This window comes from Vombatus ursinus, unplaced genomic scaffold (assembly GCF_900497805.2).
Source record: "Vombatus ursinus unplaced genomic scaffold, bare-nosed wombat genome assembly UNPS02015030.1, whole genome shotgun sequence".
Lineage (NCBI taxonomy): Eukaryota > Metazoa > Chordata > Mammalia > Diprotodontia > Vombatidae > Vombatus > Vombatus ursinus.
The window spans coordinates 1,956,341-1,976,329 of record NW_020954808.1 but is presented as its reverse complement, the minus strand read 5'-3'; the positions used below and the strand labels follow the sequence as shown (position 1 = coordinate 1,976,329).

General features: G+C 52.7%; 1 protein-coding gene across 2 annotated transcripts; it reads right to left on the bottom strand.

The window, feature by feature from the left end:
- Window positions 1–714: 714 nt before the first annotated feature.
- Window positions 715–19,494, bottom strand: EHD2 (EH domain containing 2). Of its 2 annotated transcripts, none has more exons than XM_027845964.1 (6): window positions 19,336–19,494; window positions 14,977–15,470; window positions 14,488–14,585; window positions 11,430–11,842; window positions 8,793–8,957; window positions 715–3,792 (listed from the first exon to the last, which is right to left on the bottom strand). In XM_027845964.1, the coding sequence occupies exons 2-6, from the start codon at window positions 15,387–15,389 to the stop codon at window positions 3,241–3,243; spliced, it is 1,641 nt and encodes a 546-aa protein (XP_027701765.1). In that variant the 5' UTR covers window positions 15,390–15,470; window positions 19,336–19,494; the 3' UTR covers window positions 715–3,240. The 2 variants fall into 2 exon arrangements, with proteins under 2 accessions (XP_027701765.1, XP_027701766.1); XM_027845965.1 differs by having other exon boundaries at window positions 14,977–15,466.
- Between the last annotated feature and the right edge of the window lie 495 nt (window positions 19,495–19,989).

The following is a 19,989-nucleotide window of genomic DNA, read 5'->3' as shown; positions in this document are numbered from 1 at the left end:
TCCCAACGTGTGCCCTGTGTTCCAGGGAGAACACTGTGTACCTTGGGTTGAGGGACAGCTCCCATGTTGGGGGCTCCTCTGAGACTGGGCGACCAGTCTGTCCATGTTTGGTGTGTCCGTGGCTCTCCACCACTTCTGTCTCTGTTTCATCTACCTGGGAGGCAGACATGTCCTTCCTGTCTCGCTGAATGTCTCCCGCAGCCCCCCTCCTCCCGGTGAGTGCCTGTATCTGCTGTTGGCACCTGGCTTCCGTGTGTGTGTGTGTGTGTGTGTGTGTGTGTGTGTGTGTGCGCGCGAGCTCCAACTCAATTCACTACATATTACACATGCGTGTTTTGTGTGAAAAATTAAGTCCTTGGTCAGGTCCTGGCCAGCCTGGGACACATGTGCTCTTCCATACACAGTACACACACATATATACACACAGCAGCTTTGCCCCCTTACCAGAAGCTGGGCTGAGGCCAGGTGGCCCATGACCCTACTCCCCACCAGGCTCTGTTCCCAGGCCCAGGGAGGGGAAAGGGGCTGGGCTGGGGTGGAGCCAGAGGGTCCCACAGGAGGGTGGAGGGCGGGAAGAGAATGTTAACTTTTCTTTGGAAAATATGTCCCAGCTGGCAGTACGCCCAGGCCTGAGTCATTAGGGCCAGGCGGCCCCTCTGAGTCACCAGCGCCCCTGGCACCCCCTCCCCCACACAGGGAGGGCCAAGCCCGCCACACTGTGAGAAGCATTTTTATTATTGAACCTCACACTCTCCTCTTACATGTCACAGAGGCTAGGGAACTCCCCAGGAGGTCTCATGGCCAGAGGGGTGGGCCAGGGAACCATCCTCTCTCCCAGGCTGATGTCAGGGCCATGGCAGCAGGCTGGACAACTACCCCTCTCTCTCTTGCTCATCTCTGTTCTGACGCCCAGCAAAGAAACCAAGAAATCACCCTTCCCTTAGCAGGGTAGCCTTGGGCCAGAAACATGGGAATACTACCCATGGGGGTATACAAACTCCCTACCCCTCATCCACCCAACCCCCCTGGGGGCTAGGCTTCACTTCAGGGGTCAGCCTTGCCACACATACCCCAGAAGCCTAGGTAAGAAACAGAATGTCCACTGGGGATCTCTAAGCATGTGTGTGTGTGTGTGTGTGTGTGTGTGTGTGTGTGTGTCTGTCTGTGTGTGTGTGTCTGTCTGTGTGTGTGTGTCTGTATGCAGGTATAACGGTGAGGTGTCCCACTTTGACTGATCAGGTGTGAGTGGGATTTTGGTGGAAGGACTGCATACCTCCCCCACTCCTATCTCAGGGTTCCCTAGGAGGGGAGAGGTAGCTGGACCTCGGTCCCTGCCCTTCCTAGGTGACACACCAGGTGATTAATCTCTATAGACCCTGGGCCCTGCTCTAGGAGTGGCAGCGGACAAAAAGGGTATTGGATTTCAGGTCAAGAAGGCCTGGATTCAAATCCTGCCTCACACACTTTCTAGCGTTGCAACCCTGGGCACCTTCACTTAACTCTCTCAGCCTGCTTTCTCATCTGTAAAACAAAGAGGCTGGATGACTGACAAGTCAGATGGTCTAGGAGGACCCAGGTAAAGTATTTAAATACAGAAGGGAAGGAGGCAGATTCCTGGGTCCCCAACTCTCCACAGCCAGGCTGGCCAGCTCCAGCTGGGAACCTGACCACCCCAACCCCACTCCAACCAGTCCCTGCGCAGTGTCCAGACCAGCCACCTCGGAGGCGCTGGACCAAAGACCAGAACTCTGAAAGAAACTTCATTCTCTTTCATCTCTAAATCACTCTCCCCCGGCTTAGCTTTGGGGCAATCATATCTCTCCCGGTCTGCCCTCGCTCTTGCCCCTGAAATCACTGACCTGTGTTGGTCACCTAAGAGGAATAGACGGAGAGGAGGGAAGGTCTGGGACTGATTCTGTACATCGAGGTCCTCCTTGGAGCCCTCAATGGTCCCTGCACCTTCTCCATGGACTCATGGGGCAGTCACCAAGCTGGGGGCTAGAAGCATTCCTTCTACTGGTCGTGCGACCAAGGGATCAGTCACTTGCATCTACTTAATGTGTCCACAGTGCCACGTATACTTAAAACCTCTGCCTCAGTCCTCTCACATTGTACTGGTCCTTATACTATGTCTACTGAACAACCAGATGTGTATGTGTGTGTGAGTATGTGTGTTGGGAGGGGAGGTATTTATCTGTGTGTTGGGGATGGAATATGTGGAAGGGAATCCTCTCTTCAACCCCCAACTTCCTATTAAATCCAAAGACCCATCACAGGCTGGGGATTCCGGTGGAGGTGGAAGAGAGGAGAGGATGTATTTTAGTCCATAGAGCTAAAATATAAGCAGGTCCCTTGGGCCTTTATAAGGGCTGTATGAAGGGACTTCCCCAGGGTGAGGCAGGAGGAAAAGCAAAATAATTCACATTTGGGGTAGCTGTGAGCAAGGTAGAGTCTGTTTGATGAGGGAGAGTGAGCGATATGAAGGGCCAGGAACAGTGTCCAACTAGTGGGAGGCTGGTTAGGAAGTGGGAGAAAGATGGGAGTCTCTGAGTGGGACAAAAATTGGGTCTCAGAGTAGGGAAGATTTGGGGGCTCGGACATGGAGAAAAGAGCTTCCAAGGGAGAAACCAGCAGTCACAAGGGGACCAAGATGGGGGCGCAGAGAGGAAGAAAGATGGGGAAGCATACTGGGAGTTCAGAGAGAAAAGGGCTGAAGGGGTTCAGGTAGAGAATGGAGGTACAGGGCAGGAGATGAGGCAGAGCTGGAGATTTAGTGGGACAGACAGGGAGGCCAGTTAAGAGAGAGATCTTAGAGATGCAAGGAAGGGCAAAGATGTTAACACAGATCAGAAGTTTGGAGAAAAATCAAAGGGGATCAGAGTGAGACAGAAATGAGAAGGAAGTTAGGGATGTGAGAGAGGTAGAGATAAGGCTCAGAGTGGGACGGAGTTGGGGGCTCAGAGAGATGAGAGTTCAGAGTTTGGGGGTTCAGAGGGGGACAGGCTAGTCATGGGGATTCACAGAATACAGAGATGGCTCAGAGAACGAAACAAGATGGGAACTCAAGAGATGGTAAAGTTGGAGATTCAGAGAAGACAGAGATGGGAGCTCAGAAAGGTCCAGACATAGGGACACCAGTCAGAGATTCAGAGGAGAACAGAGCTATGGGGTACACAAGCTAAAAGTGGGCTCTGAGAGGACAAGTTTGGTGCAGGGGCGACAGAGCCAGGGGCAGGCCCCTCACTCGGCAGAGCCCTTCTGACGGCGTTTGGAGGGCGGCACCAGGTGCCGGGGCAGGTCAGCAGGCAGCCCGTGGCCCTCTAGTTTGGCCTCGATGAGGTGACTGGCCAAGGCAAACTCCTCATCATCCAGCATGCCGTCGCGGTCCACGTCGCTCAGCTTCCAGATGCGGCCCAGGACCGAGTTGGGCAGTTTGGTGCCCACCATCCACGTCTTGGCCTTGGGGCCGCTGAGCTTGCCGTCAGCCGGAGCCAGGTTATAGAAGATTTCGTCGTATTTGGATTTGTCTTTGGTCACTACCCACTCTGCTTCATCATCCCCATCTTCCCCCCCTTCGCCCAAGGCCTCTCCGGGACCCAGCTCCACGAAGGGACCCATGTGGGTGCCCTCGAAGGCTCCCCCCTGCACGCCCACCTCAGGGCTCTCCAGCTCTTCCTGGCGCAGCAGGGGCATCAGCTTGGCGATGTCCTGGGTCAGCATTTCATCTAAGGCCTCCAACAGTTTTGGTTTCAGAGAGTGGAACTTGGTGAAATCGTGAACCATGAGGAGTTCCTGCCCAGAGAAACCAGGAGGGTCAGAGAGAATCAGAGTCCCATGGGCAGGGGAGGGAGAGGTGGGACAGAGGAAAGACAGGGGAGGCAAAAGAAGGGCACAGCAAAGGCGGAGGAGGGAAGGGAGAAGGGATGAGGAGACCTAGGGTAAGGCAGGGATGAAGGACAGGGGAGGATTAAGGAAAGATGGACAGCAGAGAGACAGCAGAGGACTGGGAAAGAATGGAGACGCACCTTACATCATGACTAATGTGAAAACATGTTTAATAGGAATGTATATGTAGAGCCTATATCAGATTGTGCGCCATCTTGGGGAGGGAGGTGGGGAGGGAGGGGGAGAAAAATTGAAAACTCAAAAGCTTATGGAAGGGATTGTTGATAAATCAAAATAAATTAATAAAAAATGGAGATAGAATAGGAGAGGAATGGGGAAGGGCAAAGGGAGAAGCAAAAGGAAGGAGGAGAGATTTCACTGAGGAAGAATGGGGGCAGGTGAAGAGGGATCGGGGAAGACTGAGGAAAGATGGGAGAGGGATGGGAGGAGGGAAGGAAGAGACAAAGGAAAGGTGAGGGGCGGGGGAGAGGAAGAGGAAGAACAAAGGAGAGCAGAGATTGGTGGAGGAAGCACCTGGCTGGGCCCACCAGACCGTCCCCTGGCCTTGGACCCTGGGCTGTGTCCCTGTCTCCAGATACTGTCCCCTTGGACTCTGGCTTCTGTGCCTTCCCCCAACACTTACAACCCCCTCTAATACATACAGAGGTTGGCCCCAATCCAAGAAGCCTCCAACCTGGAGAGGGTGTCACTGCACCCATCCCAAACTGCGTCCCACATTCCTATGAAAATTCCCATAGTTGCCTTCCCTGACACCCAGCTCCTCCTCCTCCAGGCTTCCTTCACTGATCTTTAAATGAGAAAGAACAGGGAGGGAAAAGACGGCCGGTGGATATTTCCCCAACATAGATATAATAGAGAGAGCTATAAAGAAGAAAGAAGAGTGTCTGAGGTACCCAGAAATTCTCTAAGTACAAAACCCAAGAAAAGACCCAGAAGTATAACCAGCAGACTCACACGTCTATTCCACAAATGCCCAAAGTTTAGGTAACAAGCTAGATGACGTAGAAATTCCTCCCCAAGGAAGAAAATTGGATGCCCTGGGTAAGTATCACCAAGACTTGGAGGGAGAACCCACAACTAAGCCACGGCTCTGTATGGGGATACCTCATTCCAAAGGAACAGGAAATACAAACGGTGCCATACAATTGTGTATTAAGGAAGTATAGTTATGTGAGGGGATCCAGGACCCAGAAGACAGGCTGGGGAAACACAAAGGAAAGTATCCGGGTGAAGGTCAGAGGAGGCAGAAATAGCAGTGATTTCATCATTAGGGTGGACTACAGACCACAGGGACAGCAAGAGGAAATAGATGAGGAGCCCGGGACATAGACTGTTTCTCCCTCTCTTCCTTCACCAAAAACAGGACAACTAAATAACTTATTGAATTGCCTTTAATGATTATTTCAGCTTTCAAAAGGCGGAGCACCCAACAAGGGGAAATTCTATTCTGGATCCAATTCTCCCTAACAAGGAGGAACCGCTGCAGGAGTGGAAATGAAGGGACCTCTGGGGGGAAGTGACCACTCCCTCCTAGAGTTTGTGATAGAGAAGAGGAAATAGTCTGACATGCGCCCTCAGTTGAGGGGAAAGCGGATTCCAAAGGGTTCAGAGGAAAGACAGGTGAGATCCCATGAGCTGAAATGCGTCAGGGAAAGACCACCCAAGAGAGATGGGAGATGGCTCAAGGATGGCATTCTGAAGCCACAAAGGGAGAATAAATCCATCAGGGAGGAAACATGGGAATTGCCTGAAATGACCAGTGGGGATGCGCAGGAAGTTTCCGATTAACTTAGATTTGGAAAGAAACACAAAGAAAATGGAAGCAAAGCCAAGGAATAGAAGGAAATACAGGGGCACAGCGTGATCCTGTAAAAATATGGTGAGGAACGAGAAAGCTCAGGAGGTGAGAGAAGGGAAGGACGACAGAAAAGGGTCAGGATTGGGGTTTGGAGTTGATTTGTTTTTGTTATATTGGGAGAAAAAGAAGCGACAGAGGGTTTGCTTGGATGGATGGGATGATGACAACCAAAAACAGAGAAAAAGCAGAGTGACTCCTCTCTTAACTTTCTCCTGTTTCCTCTGCAAAAACAGTGACTTTCACACTGGAAATGATAGAACCAAAAATGACTAAGAAGGCATTGATACTCAAGATCATTAATGAGTTAGGAAGAGAGTCCCTCGCTTGATGAATTCAAATCCCTTGGCCCAGATGAACTCCTTCCTCGGGTCCTGAAGGACCTGGCATCTGGGATAGCTGAGCCCCTTGGGGACACTTGAAGGACTGCATCTGAAAAAGAAGATGTACTAAAAGACCAGAGAAGAGCGAAGCAGTTTTCAGAAAAGGGAAGAGACAAGGCTAGTGAGTTTGCTATGGAATCCTGTGAAAATTCTTAAAGAGATCTCCAACGAAATGGTGGATTACCAAAATTCATAAACGGTCAAAGGATATGAATAGGCAGTTTTCAGAGGAAGAAATTAAAGCTATCTATAATCAAAAGAAAAAATGCTCTAAGTCACTATTGATTAGAGAAAAGCAAATTAAAACTACTCTGAGCTACCACCTTACACCTATCAGATTGGCTAATGTGACAGAAAAGGAAAATGATAAACATTGGAGAAGATGTGGGGAAAATTGGAACACTAATGCATTGTTGGTGGAGTTGTGAACTGATTTTGGAGAGTAATTTGTAACTATGTCCAAAGGGCTATAAAACTGTGCACACCCTTTGATCCAGCCATAGCACTTCAAGGTCTGTATCCCAAAAAGATCATACAAATGGGAAAAGGACTCACACGTACAAAAACATTTATAGCAGCTCTTTTTGTGTCGGTAAAGAATTGGAAACTGAGGGGATGCCCATCAATTGGGGAATGACTGAACAAGTTGTGGTATATGAATGTAATGGAATATTATTGTGCTATAAGAAATGAAGAACAGGCAGATTTCAGAAAAACCTGGAAAGACTTATATGAACTGATGCAGAGTGAAGTGAGCAGAACCAGGAGAACATTGTACACAGTAACAACAACATTGTGTGATGATCAACTGTGACAGACAGCTCTTCTCAGCAATACAATGATCCAAGACAAATTCCAAAAGAGTCTTGTTGGAAAACGCTAACCACATCTAAAGAAAGAACTATGGAGTCTGAATGCAGATGGAAGCAGACTGTTTTCACTTTTTTTGTTTTTTGTTTTTTCTTTCTCGTGGTTTTTCCCTTTTGTTTGGATTCTTCTTTCACAACATGACTAATGTGGAAGTATGTTTAATATGATTGTACATGTATAACCTATATCAGATTGCTTGCTGTCTTGGGAAGGGGGGAAAATTTAGAACTCAAAATCTTAGAAAAGTGAATGTTGAAAACTAAAAATAAAAAATTTTTAAAAATAAAATAAAAAATGATTATCATCAAAAAAATGAACGTTGAAAACTATCTTTACATGTAATTGAAAAAATACTATTAAGGAAAAAAAACTAAAGAGATAGTGGGCAAATGTCCAAGAAGCAAAGCCGTGATCACCAAGAAGCAACATGGCTTCATTATGGACAGATGCACTAATGCTATTTTCTTTTTGACAGGATGACTAAACTAGGAGATGAGGGGAATGCTGTAGCTGCAGTTTATCTGGATTTTAGCAAAGCTTTTGAGAAAGGATCTCACGCCATTCTTGCAGAGAAGATATGGCTTAGAAAATAATATGGATAGTGTAGGAAAGGGCTGACTGGCCAGATTGAAGGAAGTTGTTAATGGTTCCATGTCAATGCATCTGGAGGTTTCCAGTGGAGTGTTCCAGGGATTGGTACTTGACCCTATGACATCTAACATTTTTATCAATGACCTAAAGGGATAGAGGTCGAGCTCATCAACTATGAAGATGACTGCAAGCTGAAAAGGAGAGCTAATACGCTGGCTAACAGTTATGATCCAACGGGATCTTGAAGGGTCACAAGAGGACAGGGCTGAACCTGATAAGATGAAAGTCAACAAGGAGATGAGTGTTGTACTTGGATAATAGAAATCAATTTCACAAGCTTAAGATCAGGGAGGCGTGGAAAGACAGCAGTTGTCCTGAAAAGAATCTGGGAGTTTTAGTGGCCCACAAGCTCGGTACAAGTCAGTCACGTGACATGGCAGCCAAATGTGAACACAAGGGAACGCAAATCCAGGCGGCAGTAATGGGGCAGAGCCTCCAGGAATAGGGAGGTGATGGTTCTCAGACCTCACCTAGAGTCCTGGGCACCATGTCTTAAGACAGATATTGACAAGCTGGAAAGTGTCAAGGAGTGGGCAACCGATATGGCAAAGGACCTTGAGTCCACAACATGGTAGGCTCAGCTGAAGGCACTACGGGTGTTTCGTCTGAAGACAAGACAGACTCAGGGAAAACAGGAGAGATGTCTACAAGGCTTTGATGGCTGTTGTGCGGGGGAGGGATTCGGCTTGTTTGGTTTGGCTCGGCTCCAGAGGGTGGAACCAGCAACAATAGAAGCCAGATGAGTCTCGATATCAGAAAAGGCTTTCTAACAACAAGAGCTGCCCCAAAGGGGCATATGCTACCCCTAGAGGAAGAGGTTCTCCCTCCTCCGAGGTCTGCAGAGGCTGGATAACCTCCCGTCAAGTAAGTTATCCTGGGTGTTCCTTTGGTGTATGGGTTGGACTGGATGGTCATGGAGATCCTGTCCAACTCTCACATTTTGTAATTCAGGGATCACCAAGCCACCTCACCATTCCTCCTCCAGCCAGTGCCCCCGACATCGCCCTGCCTCCTCCTACAGGAAGCTCCCCCAGGTCACTCTTCCTCCTCCTCCGAGAAGTCCTCCTGGACTCCCCCATCCTCCCTCCCAAGGTCAAGTCTTGCATCCATCTCTTTGCCCCACTGACCTGCATCTTCTCACAGTCGGGGAAGTCTCCCGGGGAGATGTGATGCTCCAGCTGGATCTTGGCGAAGATGACAGGCAGGTTCGTAATGAGCTGTTTCTTCTTATTCTCCTTCCCAAACACCGAAGGCATCTCCTTCTTCAGGTAGCTGATGATGTAGGCGTGCACCTGGGGGTAAGCAGGCAGTAGGCTCACCCACCCAGACCCCACTCCCGCGCCAGCCCCGGGAAATCGAATGAAATCACTTTCGTACACAACAGGAGCTTAATAAGTACTGCTCTCTTTCAGAGTCCACCCCTCATTGAGGCTGGTCCAGAGCAGAGGGTGGGGCCGTGGAGCAGGATGGGAAGGGAGCAGCCTCCTTCCCATCTCCAGGAAAAAAAGGGGCAGGGCTTTGTGTCTCTGGCTCCATCTCTGTAAGATGATAATAACGGTGTCAGGTATGCAGAGGTGTAGTGCACCTGAGAGCTGGCTGTGCTATCAGGATGACACTGTCTGTGTGACCCAGGCAAATCATTTCACCACTCAGGGCTCCGGGAAACTCTCTAGGACCATCAATTGCAGAGAAAGGACCCACGCCTGAATCGGCAGATGGACTTTCCTCACCTGGGAGCTCCCCACACCAACAAAGTCATAGGTAGGATCTTAATAATAAGAGCATAGCGACTGGACCTGGGATTTCAGCGATAGACGGAATTCTCAGGGCACCACATTTGGTGAAACTCATGGTCTCAGAGAGTGGTGCCACCCAGGGTCACCAGGGCCACCCAGCCACCAGCCGGGGTGTATCAGAGGCAGAATTTCCACTGAGATCTTCTGGCTTCTAAGCCAGTTCTCTTCATGATGTCACACTGCTCCTCCCATAATGTATAATAACAATATCATTATTTATAATCATAAACAACATATCTTTCAATAAATATCTTACAGGGACATCATTTGAACTAATGTAGAATATTCATAGTATGAGAACACATGAAGATTTACAAAAAACTTTTTTGTTGTTTGGTCCTTTCAGTCATGTCTGACTCTCTGTGACCCCATTTGGGGTTTTCTTGGCAAAGATCCTGGGGTGGTTTGCCATTTCTTTCTCCAGCTCATTTTACAGATGAAGAAACTGAGGCAAACAGGATGAAGTGACTTGCCCAGGGTCACACAGCTAGTGTCTGAGGGTGGATTTGAACTTGGGTCTTCCTGAATCCCGTGCCACCTAGCTGTCCTATGAAGCGTCCTATGAAGAACTTATTAAGAACATTACCTTAGCTGATCACTGGATTTAGAGCCAGACGGGACCTTATCTATATCATCTGGTGCAGCACATTCATTTTACAGGTAGAGAAACTGAGGCTCGTGGAGGGGAAGGGAGCAGCCAAAGGTAGAGCTGGGACCTGAACAGACTCCAAATTCAGGCTCCTTCCACCCTTTCTGTCTCAGTCTCTGTCTCAACATCTCCTCACCGAGATAAGGAGATGAACTTCCTCACCTTCTCCTTCTGCCCCCAGGATCCAGTGACAATCCTCCAGGGTCCCTCCATACTGCAGGGAGGGACAGGGTGCCTGCCTGGGTGTGGAGACCTTCCCTGAGGCGGGGAGGGGGGGACCATGGCTGTAGGGAGGGCAGCGAGGTGGGGAGACAGGATTTTGGGGGCAGTGGGGAGCAGGGGAATAAAATCAAGAGAGCCATCTCCTGTGATGGGGGAAAGGCAGAGAAATCTGGCAGGGAGTTGATGAGCAGGAGGGAGAGGGGGACTGATGGCTTTCACAGGCAGGAAGGAGGGAAAGGTGCCGGGAAGAGATAAGGGGGGAGGGGGAGCTGGCGCCCGGACTCCGGGGTTTCCGGAGCCGCCTCCTGAGAGGGGGGAGACCCAAGTGTCCAGGACGCCTCCAGCTACCAGCTACCTCCACCCTACGAGGCAGAAGCCGAGAGGCACACAGAGGGCAGTCTGACCTAAGCCTAAAGCTCTTCTGAACTCAGTCTATGCATCCATCTGGACAGGACTCGGGGGTGGGGGAGGAGGGAGCCCTCCTGCACACTGACGGAACAGAATATCTATTGGCTCCTCTTGCTCTTTGATCTCCATCACTCCCTCCTCCAGGCAGCCCTTGGGGCTCTCCTCTCTGCACCCCCTGACTCCCCTTCCCCAGGACTCTCCTCCTGGAAGCTCTCTTAGTTCTCCTCTCTGCACCCCCTGACTCTCCTCCCTCAGGATTCTCCTCCTCCAGGCATCCCTTCAGGCTCTCCCTCCTAGCCCTCCTGACTCCACCCCTTAGGACCCTCCTCCTCCAGACAGCCCTTGGGGCTTTCCTCTCTGCACCCCCTGACTCTCCTCCCTCAGGACTCTCCTCCAGGCAGCCCTCAGGGCTCTCCTTTCTGCACCCCCTGACTCCCCTTCTCCAGGGCTCTCCTCTCTGCACCCCCTGACTCCACTCCCTCAGGACTCTCCTCCTCCAGGCGGTCCTCCAGGCTCTCCCTCCTAGCCCTCCTGACTCCACCCCTTAGGACTCTCCTCCTTCAGGCAGCTCCAGGACTCTCCTCTCTGCACCCCCCGACTTCACCCCTTAGGACTCTCCTCCTCCAGGCAGCCCTCGGGGCTCTCCTTTCTGCACCCCCTGACTCCCATAGTGAGGACCCAGGGCTCACCCTGACAAGGCGGGCCCGCTTGACCAGGTCATTGAGCCGACGCAGAGCAGCGTGGCGAGGCAGGGCCTGGATGTCCCTGAAAAGGTCCTGCTCCTCCAGCTCGAAAAGGCGCCGGTTGTCAGGCACGAGCAACGGCTGGGCCCAGAAGCTGCCGATGTAGACCCGCAGGACCTCGGGGGCACCCACCACGCGGCCCAGCGCCCACATGAGCGCCCCGTACACGCGCATCAGCTGCTGCGTCTCCACCAGGTCCGCCTTGTTGAGGACCACACGGATCTTGTCCTCGTGGCCTCGCAGGGCCCCGATGGCCTCAGAAAACTCATCGGAGATCTCCAGCTTGTGGGCATCAAACAGAAGGATGATCAGGTCCACTCGCTCAGCAAACCAGCGCAGGACAGCGGGGAAGTCATAGCCTGGGAGGAGACAAGGGTTTGCGGCGCTCTGGCTGCCTCTGCCACCACCACCTTCAGGGAGCCCTCCTGGATTGGAGAAGCATCTCTAGCCCTGACCTCCCAGGCTGACCCCAGAAGGCCTAAAGGGATTGTGGGAATATCCACCATTCCACCCCCCCCCCCCAGTCTTAGCGCCTCCTGTCCCCTCCCCTGAGGAGCCGGTCAGAGCTTTAGGGCAGGAATGTCCATTGTTATTGTTCACTCTGCCTGTTAATGTTTCCTTCTGCAGGCAGAGTTTGGAAGGTTTCATCAACCCCCCCCCCCCACCTTCTCTGTTCTCATTTTCAATACACAATCCCCGGACACAGAAGCCCGGTGGAGGGAGACCAGGCAGACTTCAGGAGGGCCTGTCCTGGTGCACAGAAAATGCCTGGATGGGTCCTGCCCATTGGTGCCCAGCCCAGCTTGCCCCTTGCTCCAGGGAGGCCTCCCCCCACTCCTTCCCAGGCCTAGGGTGTGAGTACGGGAGGGGACAGTATCTGGAAGCCTTTGTTCTGGGGAGGAGGAAGGGATCAAGTCATCAAGGACCCACCCCCACTTTTCCCCAGCCCTTCCTCCCCCAACACTCCCCCCAGCACAATAACACACAGAGTCCTGGAAAATGTGCCTCAGAGGGAGGAAAGGAAGGTATGAGGGAACACTGAGGACTGAGTCAGGCCGTACCACTGGCTGCCCCAGGAATGAGGGAGACCGAGACCCGCTGGGCAGACACACCGAGTCAGACACACAAACACCCAGGGACACCAGCCCCACCCAGACAGACACACACAGGCAGCCCTGGCGGCCCCTGCACCTTTTCTGATCCTCTTATGTTCTCCCCCTCAGGGCCCACCTGATCCCAAACCCCGGTGGATGTTGGGGGGAGGATACAGCAGGAATTCCTTCCCTCTTCACCCCCACCTGGCAAGCTCTTCCCAATCTCTTCTCCAGATGCCTCCAGCCTTTGCCTCCCTCCCTCTTGGGACAGCCCGGGCTCAGGGCCAGGGACACATTAACCCTCCCTTGCCCTCAGCACCCCCCTCCCATCTTTAGGCCAACAGCCAGAAAATATATGTCCCTCCTCTGTTCCCTCTGCCCCAGACACCTATGCTCCCTCTTCTCCCTCTAGCCAGCCCCTGCCAGGCCCAAGATCTCAGAACGTGCAGAGGAACAGGGACAGGGGAACCCAGGTATCTAGACCACCCTGCTATGCAGCTGTGGTGGGTCTACCCACCCTGCTTCTCTTCAAGGTTCAGATTCAGTCTGATAAGGTCTGATAGAGACCTAAGGAGAACGTGGTGATAGGGAGCCCTGATGAAGAAATTAGAGCACTGGGGGAGACCCGGCCGCCTGGGGTGAAGGAAAGAGGGGCTGGCCCATGGATGTTCCCACATTCCAGCCCCGCCTGCCCTGGCTCAGCCCGGGCCTGACTCCTCTTATGGTCTGAGAGGCCTTTGCAGGAATTCATCCCCCCCCCAGCTGTTTATAAATTCCACCAAGGGCCTGGCCCCCACCCAGGACCCAAGTCTGTCCCGCCCAGCAGAAGGAGAGGGGAGCCCCACCCCCCACATCTGGGCCCCAGAGGGAACCGACCTCACCTCCCCCCCTTCCCCGGCCCAACCTCCCACCAGCCTCTGCTCTGCTCTGGCTCCCCCCCTCCTCTCCCTCTCTCCCTCCCTCTTTCTCTCTCTCTCTCTCTCTCTCATTTCTCTCTCTCCCTCTCTTTCTCTCTCCTCCCTCCCTCTCTCTCTCTCTCATTTCTCTCTCCTCCCTCTCTCTCTCTCTCTCTCTCTCCTCTCTCTCTTTTTTTTCTCTCTCCCTCTCCCCCTCTCCATCTCTCTCTTCATCTCTCTCCTCTCTCTCTCCCTCCCTCTCTTCTCTCTCTCTCCCTCTTCTCTCTCTCTCTCCTCTCTTCCCCTTTCTCTCTCTCTCCTTTCTCCCCCTCTCTTGTTTTCCCTCTGTCTCTCTCAGCTCTCCCTCAGCCTCTTCCAGTCTTTCCATAGCTCTCCATCTCTGTGTCTCTCACTCTTTTCTCTCTCTGGGTTGTTTCTTGTTCTCTTTCTGTCCCTGTTCTAATGTCATTCTCTCTGTTGCCTTCTCCTTTCTTTCTGTGTCTATCTCTCCCTCTTCTATGTCTCTGTCTGTCTGTCTGTCTGTCCTTGTCTCCCCACCCCCCACTGGCTGTCTTTCTTGCCTTCTCTGCCTAGGCCTGGACACGCTAGCTGGGCCCTGATTCCTCACACGTGTTCAGCCCCCCCCCACCCGCCCCAGCATCAACATGCCCCAACACGGCATCCCATCCTCCCCTGCGCTGCTCCCAGTTCCTGCCTGCCTGTCCGTCCTCCTCCAACTCACTCTGCCCTGAGCCGCTAGGAGACCAGTCCTAGACTCCCAATGTGCCCCAGGGCAACAGCGACTCCCTGAGAACCTGGGGATCTGGGCTCTTAGCGTGGCTCCACTTGAAGGACACTCCAGGGGTCCAGGGCTCAGCCTCCCTCTAGGGGCTGTGTCTGGGCCTGGGTCCTTCCCCTCTCCCCAGACCCAGGTCTCTGGGCTCCCAGTTCTCCCCTCACCAGCCCATTTCACCCAACCACAAATCCATGCCCACCTCCCCCTCAGGGTCTCACCTCGGCTCACCCTCTGCTTTGCCCCAGAAAGGATGCCCGGGGTGTCAATGATGCTAATGCGCTCCAGGACTTGGTTGGGGAGGTGAGCGCACATGAACCTGGGGAGAAGAACAGGGGCCAGTCCGGGGTCAGGGGGAGGGAGTCAGGCAGAGAAAAGGAAGGATCTCCCTCCACGGAGGGAGAATCAGTGGGATAGGACAGAACTGAGAGGGAGAAGAAAGGACGTCAGAGAGAGAAGGGGAAATGTGGAGGGGAATGAGGAGGAGCGAAAGCAGAGAAAGGATGGAATCAGGAAGGGGGGGAAAGAATTTGGGAGGAGGAAGGGGCAAGCAGGGAGAGGATCTGTGAGAGAAACCGAGGAAAGACAGAGTTGGAGAGAACTTGTGGACAGAGGACAGGACGAGGGAAGTCTTGGGGGAGGGGCAGGAAAAGAAATAATATGGGGGAGAAGTGGGGTGAGGATGGAGGCGGGGAGAAAAAGGGGGGCACCTGTTGAGGAAGGTATTCCCGAAGGGATTGAGTTTGCGGAAGGGCTTGTCCGGGTCAACGACGAGGGCGTTGCCAGGCACGGTGCCCTCAGTCTCACCATGCATGACTGCCACGAAGCAGTCAGTTGTAGGCTCAGGCCCCACTCGAGAGCCCGGAACCTCCTGCTCCAGCAGGTACTGAATGAAGCTGGTCTTGCCCGTGCTGTACTGGCCGGCCACAAGCACCATGGGCTTGCCCTCGAAATCGGCATCCTCCAGGGCCGGCGAGTGGAAAGACCCGAAGCGGTAATGTTCTTCCAGAGGCAACAGCTTGGCTCGGTACAGCTCCTTGAGCGCCGTGGTCACCGTGCGGATGGCCTCGGCCCGCTGGCCCCGGGCTGCCCCGCCACCCCCGCGCTTCAGCCAGCTAAACATGGTGTCAGCTCCCACTGGAGGAACAACGTCTGGAACCACAAATCCAAGGGTTGGCCCACAGATGGACGGATGGAGGACTGCCTGAAGGAAGATGGAACCAGAAGGATGAATGCATTTATTTACAGACTGCTTGGTGGTGTGGTGGATGGAACCCTCACCTTAGAACCAGGCTAGACCTGGTTTCACATACTGCCTCACGCTTCCTAGCTGGGTGATCTGAGCAAATCTCTCACCCTCTCCTAACTTCCCCCAAAATGGGGCTCCCTCCACACCTACCTCCCAGGTTTGTTGTTAGGATCAAATGAGATAATATTTATAAAGTGATTGCAAACCTTAAAGTGCTACATAAATGCTGTTATTATTGTTATTATGATAATAAACTGATAAGTAGAAGAGTCCCTGATTTAATGAATAGAAGATGCCAGTTCCTCCACTCTGAATCAAAAAGTTAAGAGGATTTTGGTCTGCATTAAGAAGACCAGAGCATCCAGGAGCAGGAGGGAGGGGATGGAGCCCACGTCCTCTGCCTTGGCCAGATCACATCAGAAGCACTGAGGGTGCCCCAGCTAAGCTGGAGGGCGGCCAGGAGAGAGTAGTGAGGATGGCAAAGGGCCTGGAGCTCACGCATCCTGCATGTAATGATGGGAAGAGCTTAGAACAGTCAGAAGAGGAGACTTAGGGGAAATATGTCTTGGACGGCCTTGTGGCTGAGGGCCCGAGTGTCTCCTTGGCTCCAAACGGCAAAGCTCTGGGTGGAAAGCTCTGGAGAGGCCGATTCAGGCTGGATATCAGGAAAAAAAGAGATAGTGATTAGAGCTGAGGGAACACACAGCCCCAGGGAAGTGGAAGTTCAATAGGCCTAAGGCTAAAATCACTTAACTTCTCCCAACGTCATCAGTTTGCTCATCAGAAAAATGGGGATAATATTATTGGCACTTCTTGCCTCACATGGTTTTCAAGAACCCAGTGCCCTGCAAACCCTAAAGCACTAGCTAGGTTTGCGTTATTGTTGATAAAGTTATGATTATTACTGCTGTTATCTCGTTAAATTTTTGGATGGGGCACAGGAAGAAATGATTTGAGGACATCACTGTCCGGCTATTACTCTCTGGTTCTAACTGTTCTTCGCTCTCTTGACTAGGTGGGTAAAATGCCTTCCTTTTGTAACTGAATAAGAATCTGTAGGATGGGTCATTATTCCTAGGTTTCTCTTTTTGCAAAGGGGTTTTTCATTCATGTGAAGGCTGGACTCGATGGGCTCTGAGGACCCTCACAGTTCTGAGAAGCTGAAAAATCTGTGACTAGAGAAGTGAGTGAGAGTCAGAGGAAAAGTGGGTGAGTGAGTGCGTGGAGGCCTTCCTGGGAGAGGAGGACAGAGAGAGAGAGAGAGACAGAGACAGAGACAGACTGAAACAGAGACAGAGAGAAAGAGACAGAGACACAGAGACAGAGTCAGAGACAGAAAGACAGAGAGAGACAGACAGAGAGGCAGAGACAGAGACAGACTGAAACAGAGACAGACAGAGAGACAGAGACAGAAAGACAGAGAGAGACAGAGAGACAGACAGAGACAGACTGAAACAGAGACAGACAAAGAGACAGAGACACAGAGACAGAGACAGAAAGACAGAGACAGACAGAGAGAGACAGAGCCAGAGACAGAAAGACAGAGACAGACAGAAAGACAGAGACAGATTAAAACAGAGACAGACAGAGAAACTGAGACACAGAGACAGAGACAGAAAGACAGAGACAGACAGAGAGAGACAGAGACAGAGACAGAGAGACAGGGGATGGATAGAAGGCTGTCTGGGGGGAAGGGATAGGAGGAATATGGATGAATGGATGGATGGATTGATGGATGGATGGCCAAAGTAAGAGGAGAGGGCCAAGGAGAAGATGCATGGAGTAATGGAGAGTGGACTGGAGGAAGAGAAGGGGTACAGGGAACAGATAGCTGGAGGGCTACCTGGAGGAGGAGTGGGTCAGGAAGAGAGTCGATGAAAGGCAGAGCTATAGCTAGCATAGAGTGAGGAGGCTTTTGCCTCAGTGCACCAGTCGGTCACCAAGTATTTATTAAGCAACTGCCATCTTCCAGATACTGTGCTAAGTGCAGGAGATTCAAAGAAAGGCAAAATGCAGTGCTTTCTCTCAAGGAGTTTACAGTCTAATGGGGGGGGTGTCATACTTCCTCTGAGGATTCTGCTTCCTATTATTCCCACCAGGGTGATGGGACCCTGCTCAGACCATCACCCACCAGACTCCTCTTCTTGGACCCGCTTCCACTCCTGACTCTTTTGGGGGGGACGAGAGGGAATGGGTTGCCCTTTCTCCTGATGTTGCTGCATCCCCCACTGAGCTGTCCTCTGGACTTCCACGGCACCCCAGCCCGTCCTTTGCTTTTGCCCCAGATGTAGTAATTCCTCTGATAGAGGGCCACTGGGACAGGGAAGGGTACAGGCAAGTCACAGAGTACTGCAAGGGTTCTCCGCTGATTAGAGTTTGGAGGGGGATTGGACCTGAGATTTCATCGGTGGAAGGAGCCATCAGGCAAAGCAAGGCCTTCATCCAATGCAGAGTGTAGAATCTCTGCCCGCTTCTCCCCCAGGCCTCCCTTCTTGCCACCAGGTTCTGCCTGAGTCACCCCTTTTGCCTCTCCACCCCTGCATTTCCCACAGACCCTCTCCTCATTTCACCTGCTTCTCTCTTCCCCCTTCTCTCCCAGCTTTTTGTCCTTTTCTATCAGACTCTTGCCCTATTTATCCCCCAGTTTCCCCTTCCCTCTCCCCTCCTCACTGGGCTTCTGCTTTCTCATTTGTTCAGTGAAGGGGCAGGGGGTGGATCTTATTCTAAGGTTTAGTCCGGTTCCAAATCCTACGAGAGGTTGCACTGGGGTTACCCAGAGAAGCAAATGGGGCTAGGAGTGGATAGAGGGGACATAAGAGAGCGAAAGGATATTGTGAAAGACAGAAGAAATAAGGGCAGAAGGCTATTTGAAGGAGGGAAGGGTACAGAGAAGGCTGTAAATTGTACTGCAAAGATCCTCCTCTGACTAGACTCACTCAGAGCAATCGGGATGGGGGATTGGCCCAGGAGCAACCAGGCAAGGTAGAGGGGTGGAAGCTGATGGGGGAGGGGGGAATTACCTGAGGGGGGAGGGGCAGAAGAAAGGAGAGGACGCTGACGGGCTGCCTGGGTAAGGAGGGGAAACCAGGGAGAGAGCGGAGGATGGATAAACAGAAGGAACTTCGCGGAAGTGGACCTAGATGGAAAAGAGGGCCCTAAAGGCGACCCGGAGGAGGAGGAGGAGGAGGAGGAGGAGGAGAGAGAAGTCCGGACAGAGAGGGGACCTGGGAGCTGGAAGAGATCTCCGTGCCCATCTGGTCCAACCTCTCGTTTAACAGGGAGTAAAGTCAGTGTCAGAAGGAAGATTTAAATCAGGTCTTCTGACTCCGGAGTTCGGGCTCTTCCCACAGGTGTGGTGCTAGGCAGAGGAATGGGCCTAGAAGGAGGAAGAAGAGGAGGAGGAGATGATGAAGGGGCTACTTGGAGTCCTGAGGACTTGGATTCGAGTGCTGCGTCAGTCGGTCCCTAGCTGCCTTAACTTCATCAAATGACTTAACTGTGCCACGGTTCCATCATCTGTAAAGGGAGAGGGTTGAGCCCAGGCGCAGCGAAGGTCCCCTCCCGCCCTACCTGTGCGATCCTAAGAAGAGGGGCGCTTGGAGCAGGGTCAGTGCCCGGCGGGGACGTGTGGGGAGCCTGGGGGTGGCCAGGGAGGACTCTGGGCGCCTAGAAGGGCTGAAGGCACTGGAAGGGACCAGAAGGGATAGAGAAGGTGGAGGGAAGGTGGCATTGGAGGAAAGAGGAGAGTGAGAAAGGCTGGGAAGAGAGCGGGGAGATTGAGAAATGGGGGTGGGATGGAGAGGGCGGAGGAGGTACCCACCAAGCCGGGCGTCGCAGGCGGGAAGACGCAAGGACCTGTCCTGTCCTGTCCGTCCTGCCTTGTCCTGTCTTGTCCTATGGGGGTCCCCGCTGGACTAGGCTGGGCAGGGGGCACTGGGCGCGGCTGCTGCTCGCTGTCCTGTCTCCCTCTGAGCCCGGGCGGGAGGGGCGGAGGGGAGGAGAGAGGAAGGGAGGGGCTGGGAGGGTCACCGCACCCTCCCCTCCCCTGTGCCGTCCTCCCCTCCCCAGCAAGCCCCCACCCCGGCCTCTGCCGCCCCCTGGTGGGTGGCTCAGCCTCTTTCCCGACTTGGCTACTTCGTGTCTGTCTCTGTTTCTGTCCCTCTCCTTCCCTCCCTTCTTTGCGTCTCCCGTTGTCTTTCTCTTGAGCACCGGTCTTCTGAGGCAGCATCGGGGAGGGGAGGGAGCACTGGAGAGACCTGCGTGTGCAGCCCACCGCCCACGCAGACCCGCTGTGTGACCCCTCCGAAAGTCAGATGATTTCTCTGAGCCTTAGTTTGCTCATCCGTAAAGTGGGGCTAGCTAGAGATAACAGCTTGGCACAGTGACTTGAGAGCAAGTCAGGAACACTGAAGTTCCAATCCTTCTTCTGACACATGCACTAGGTGACCTTGGACAAGTCCCTTGACCTCTGATT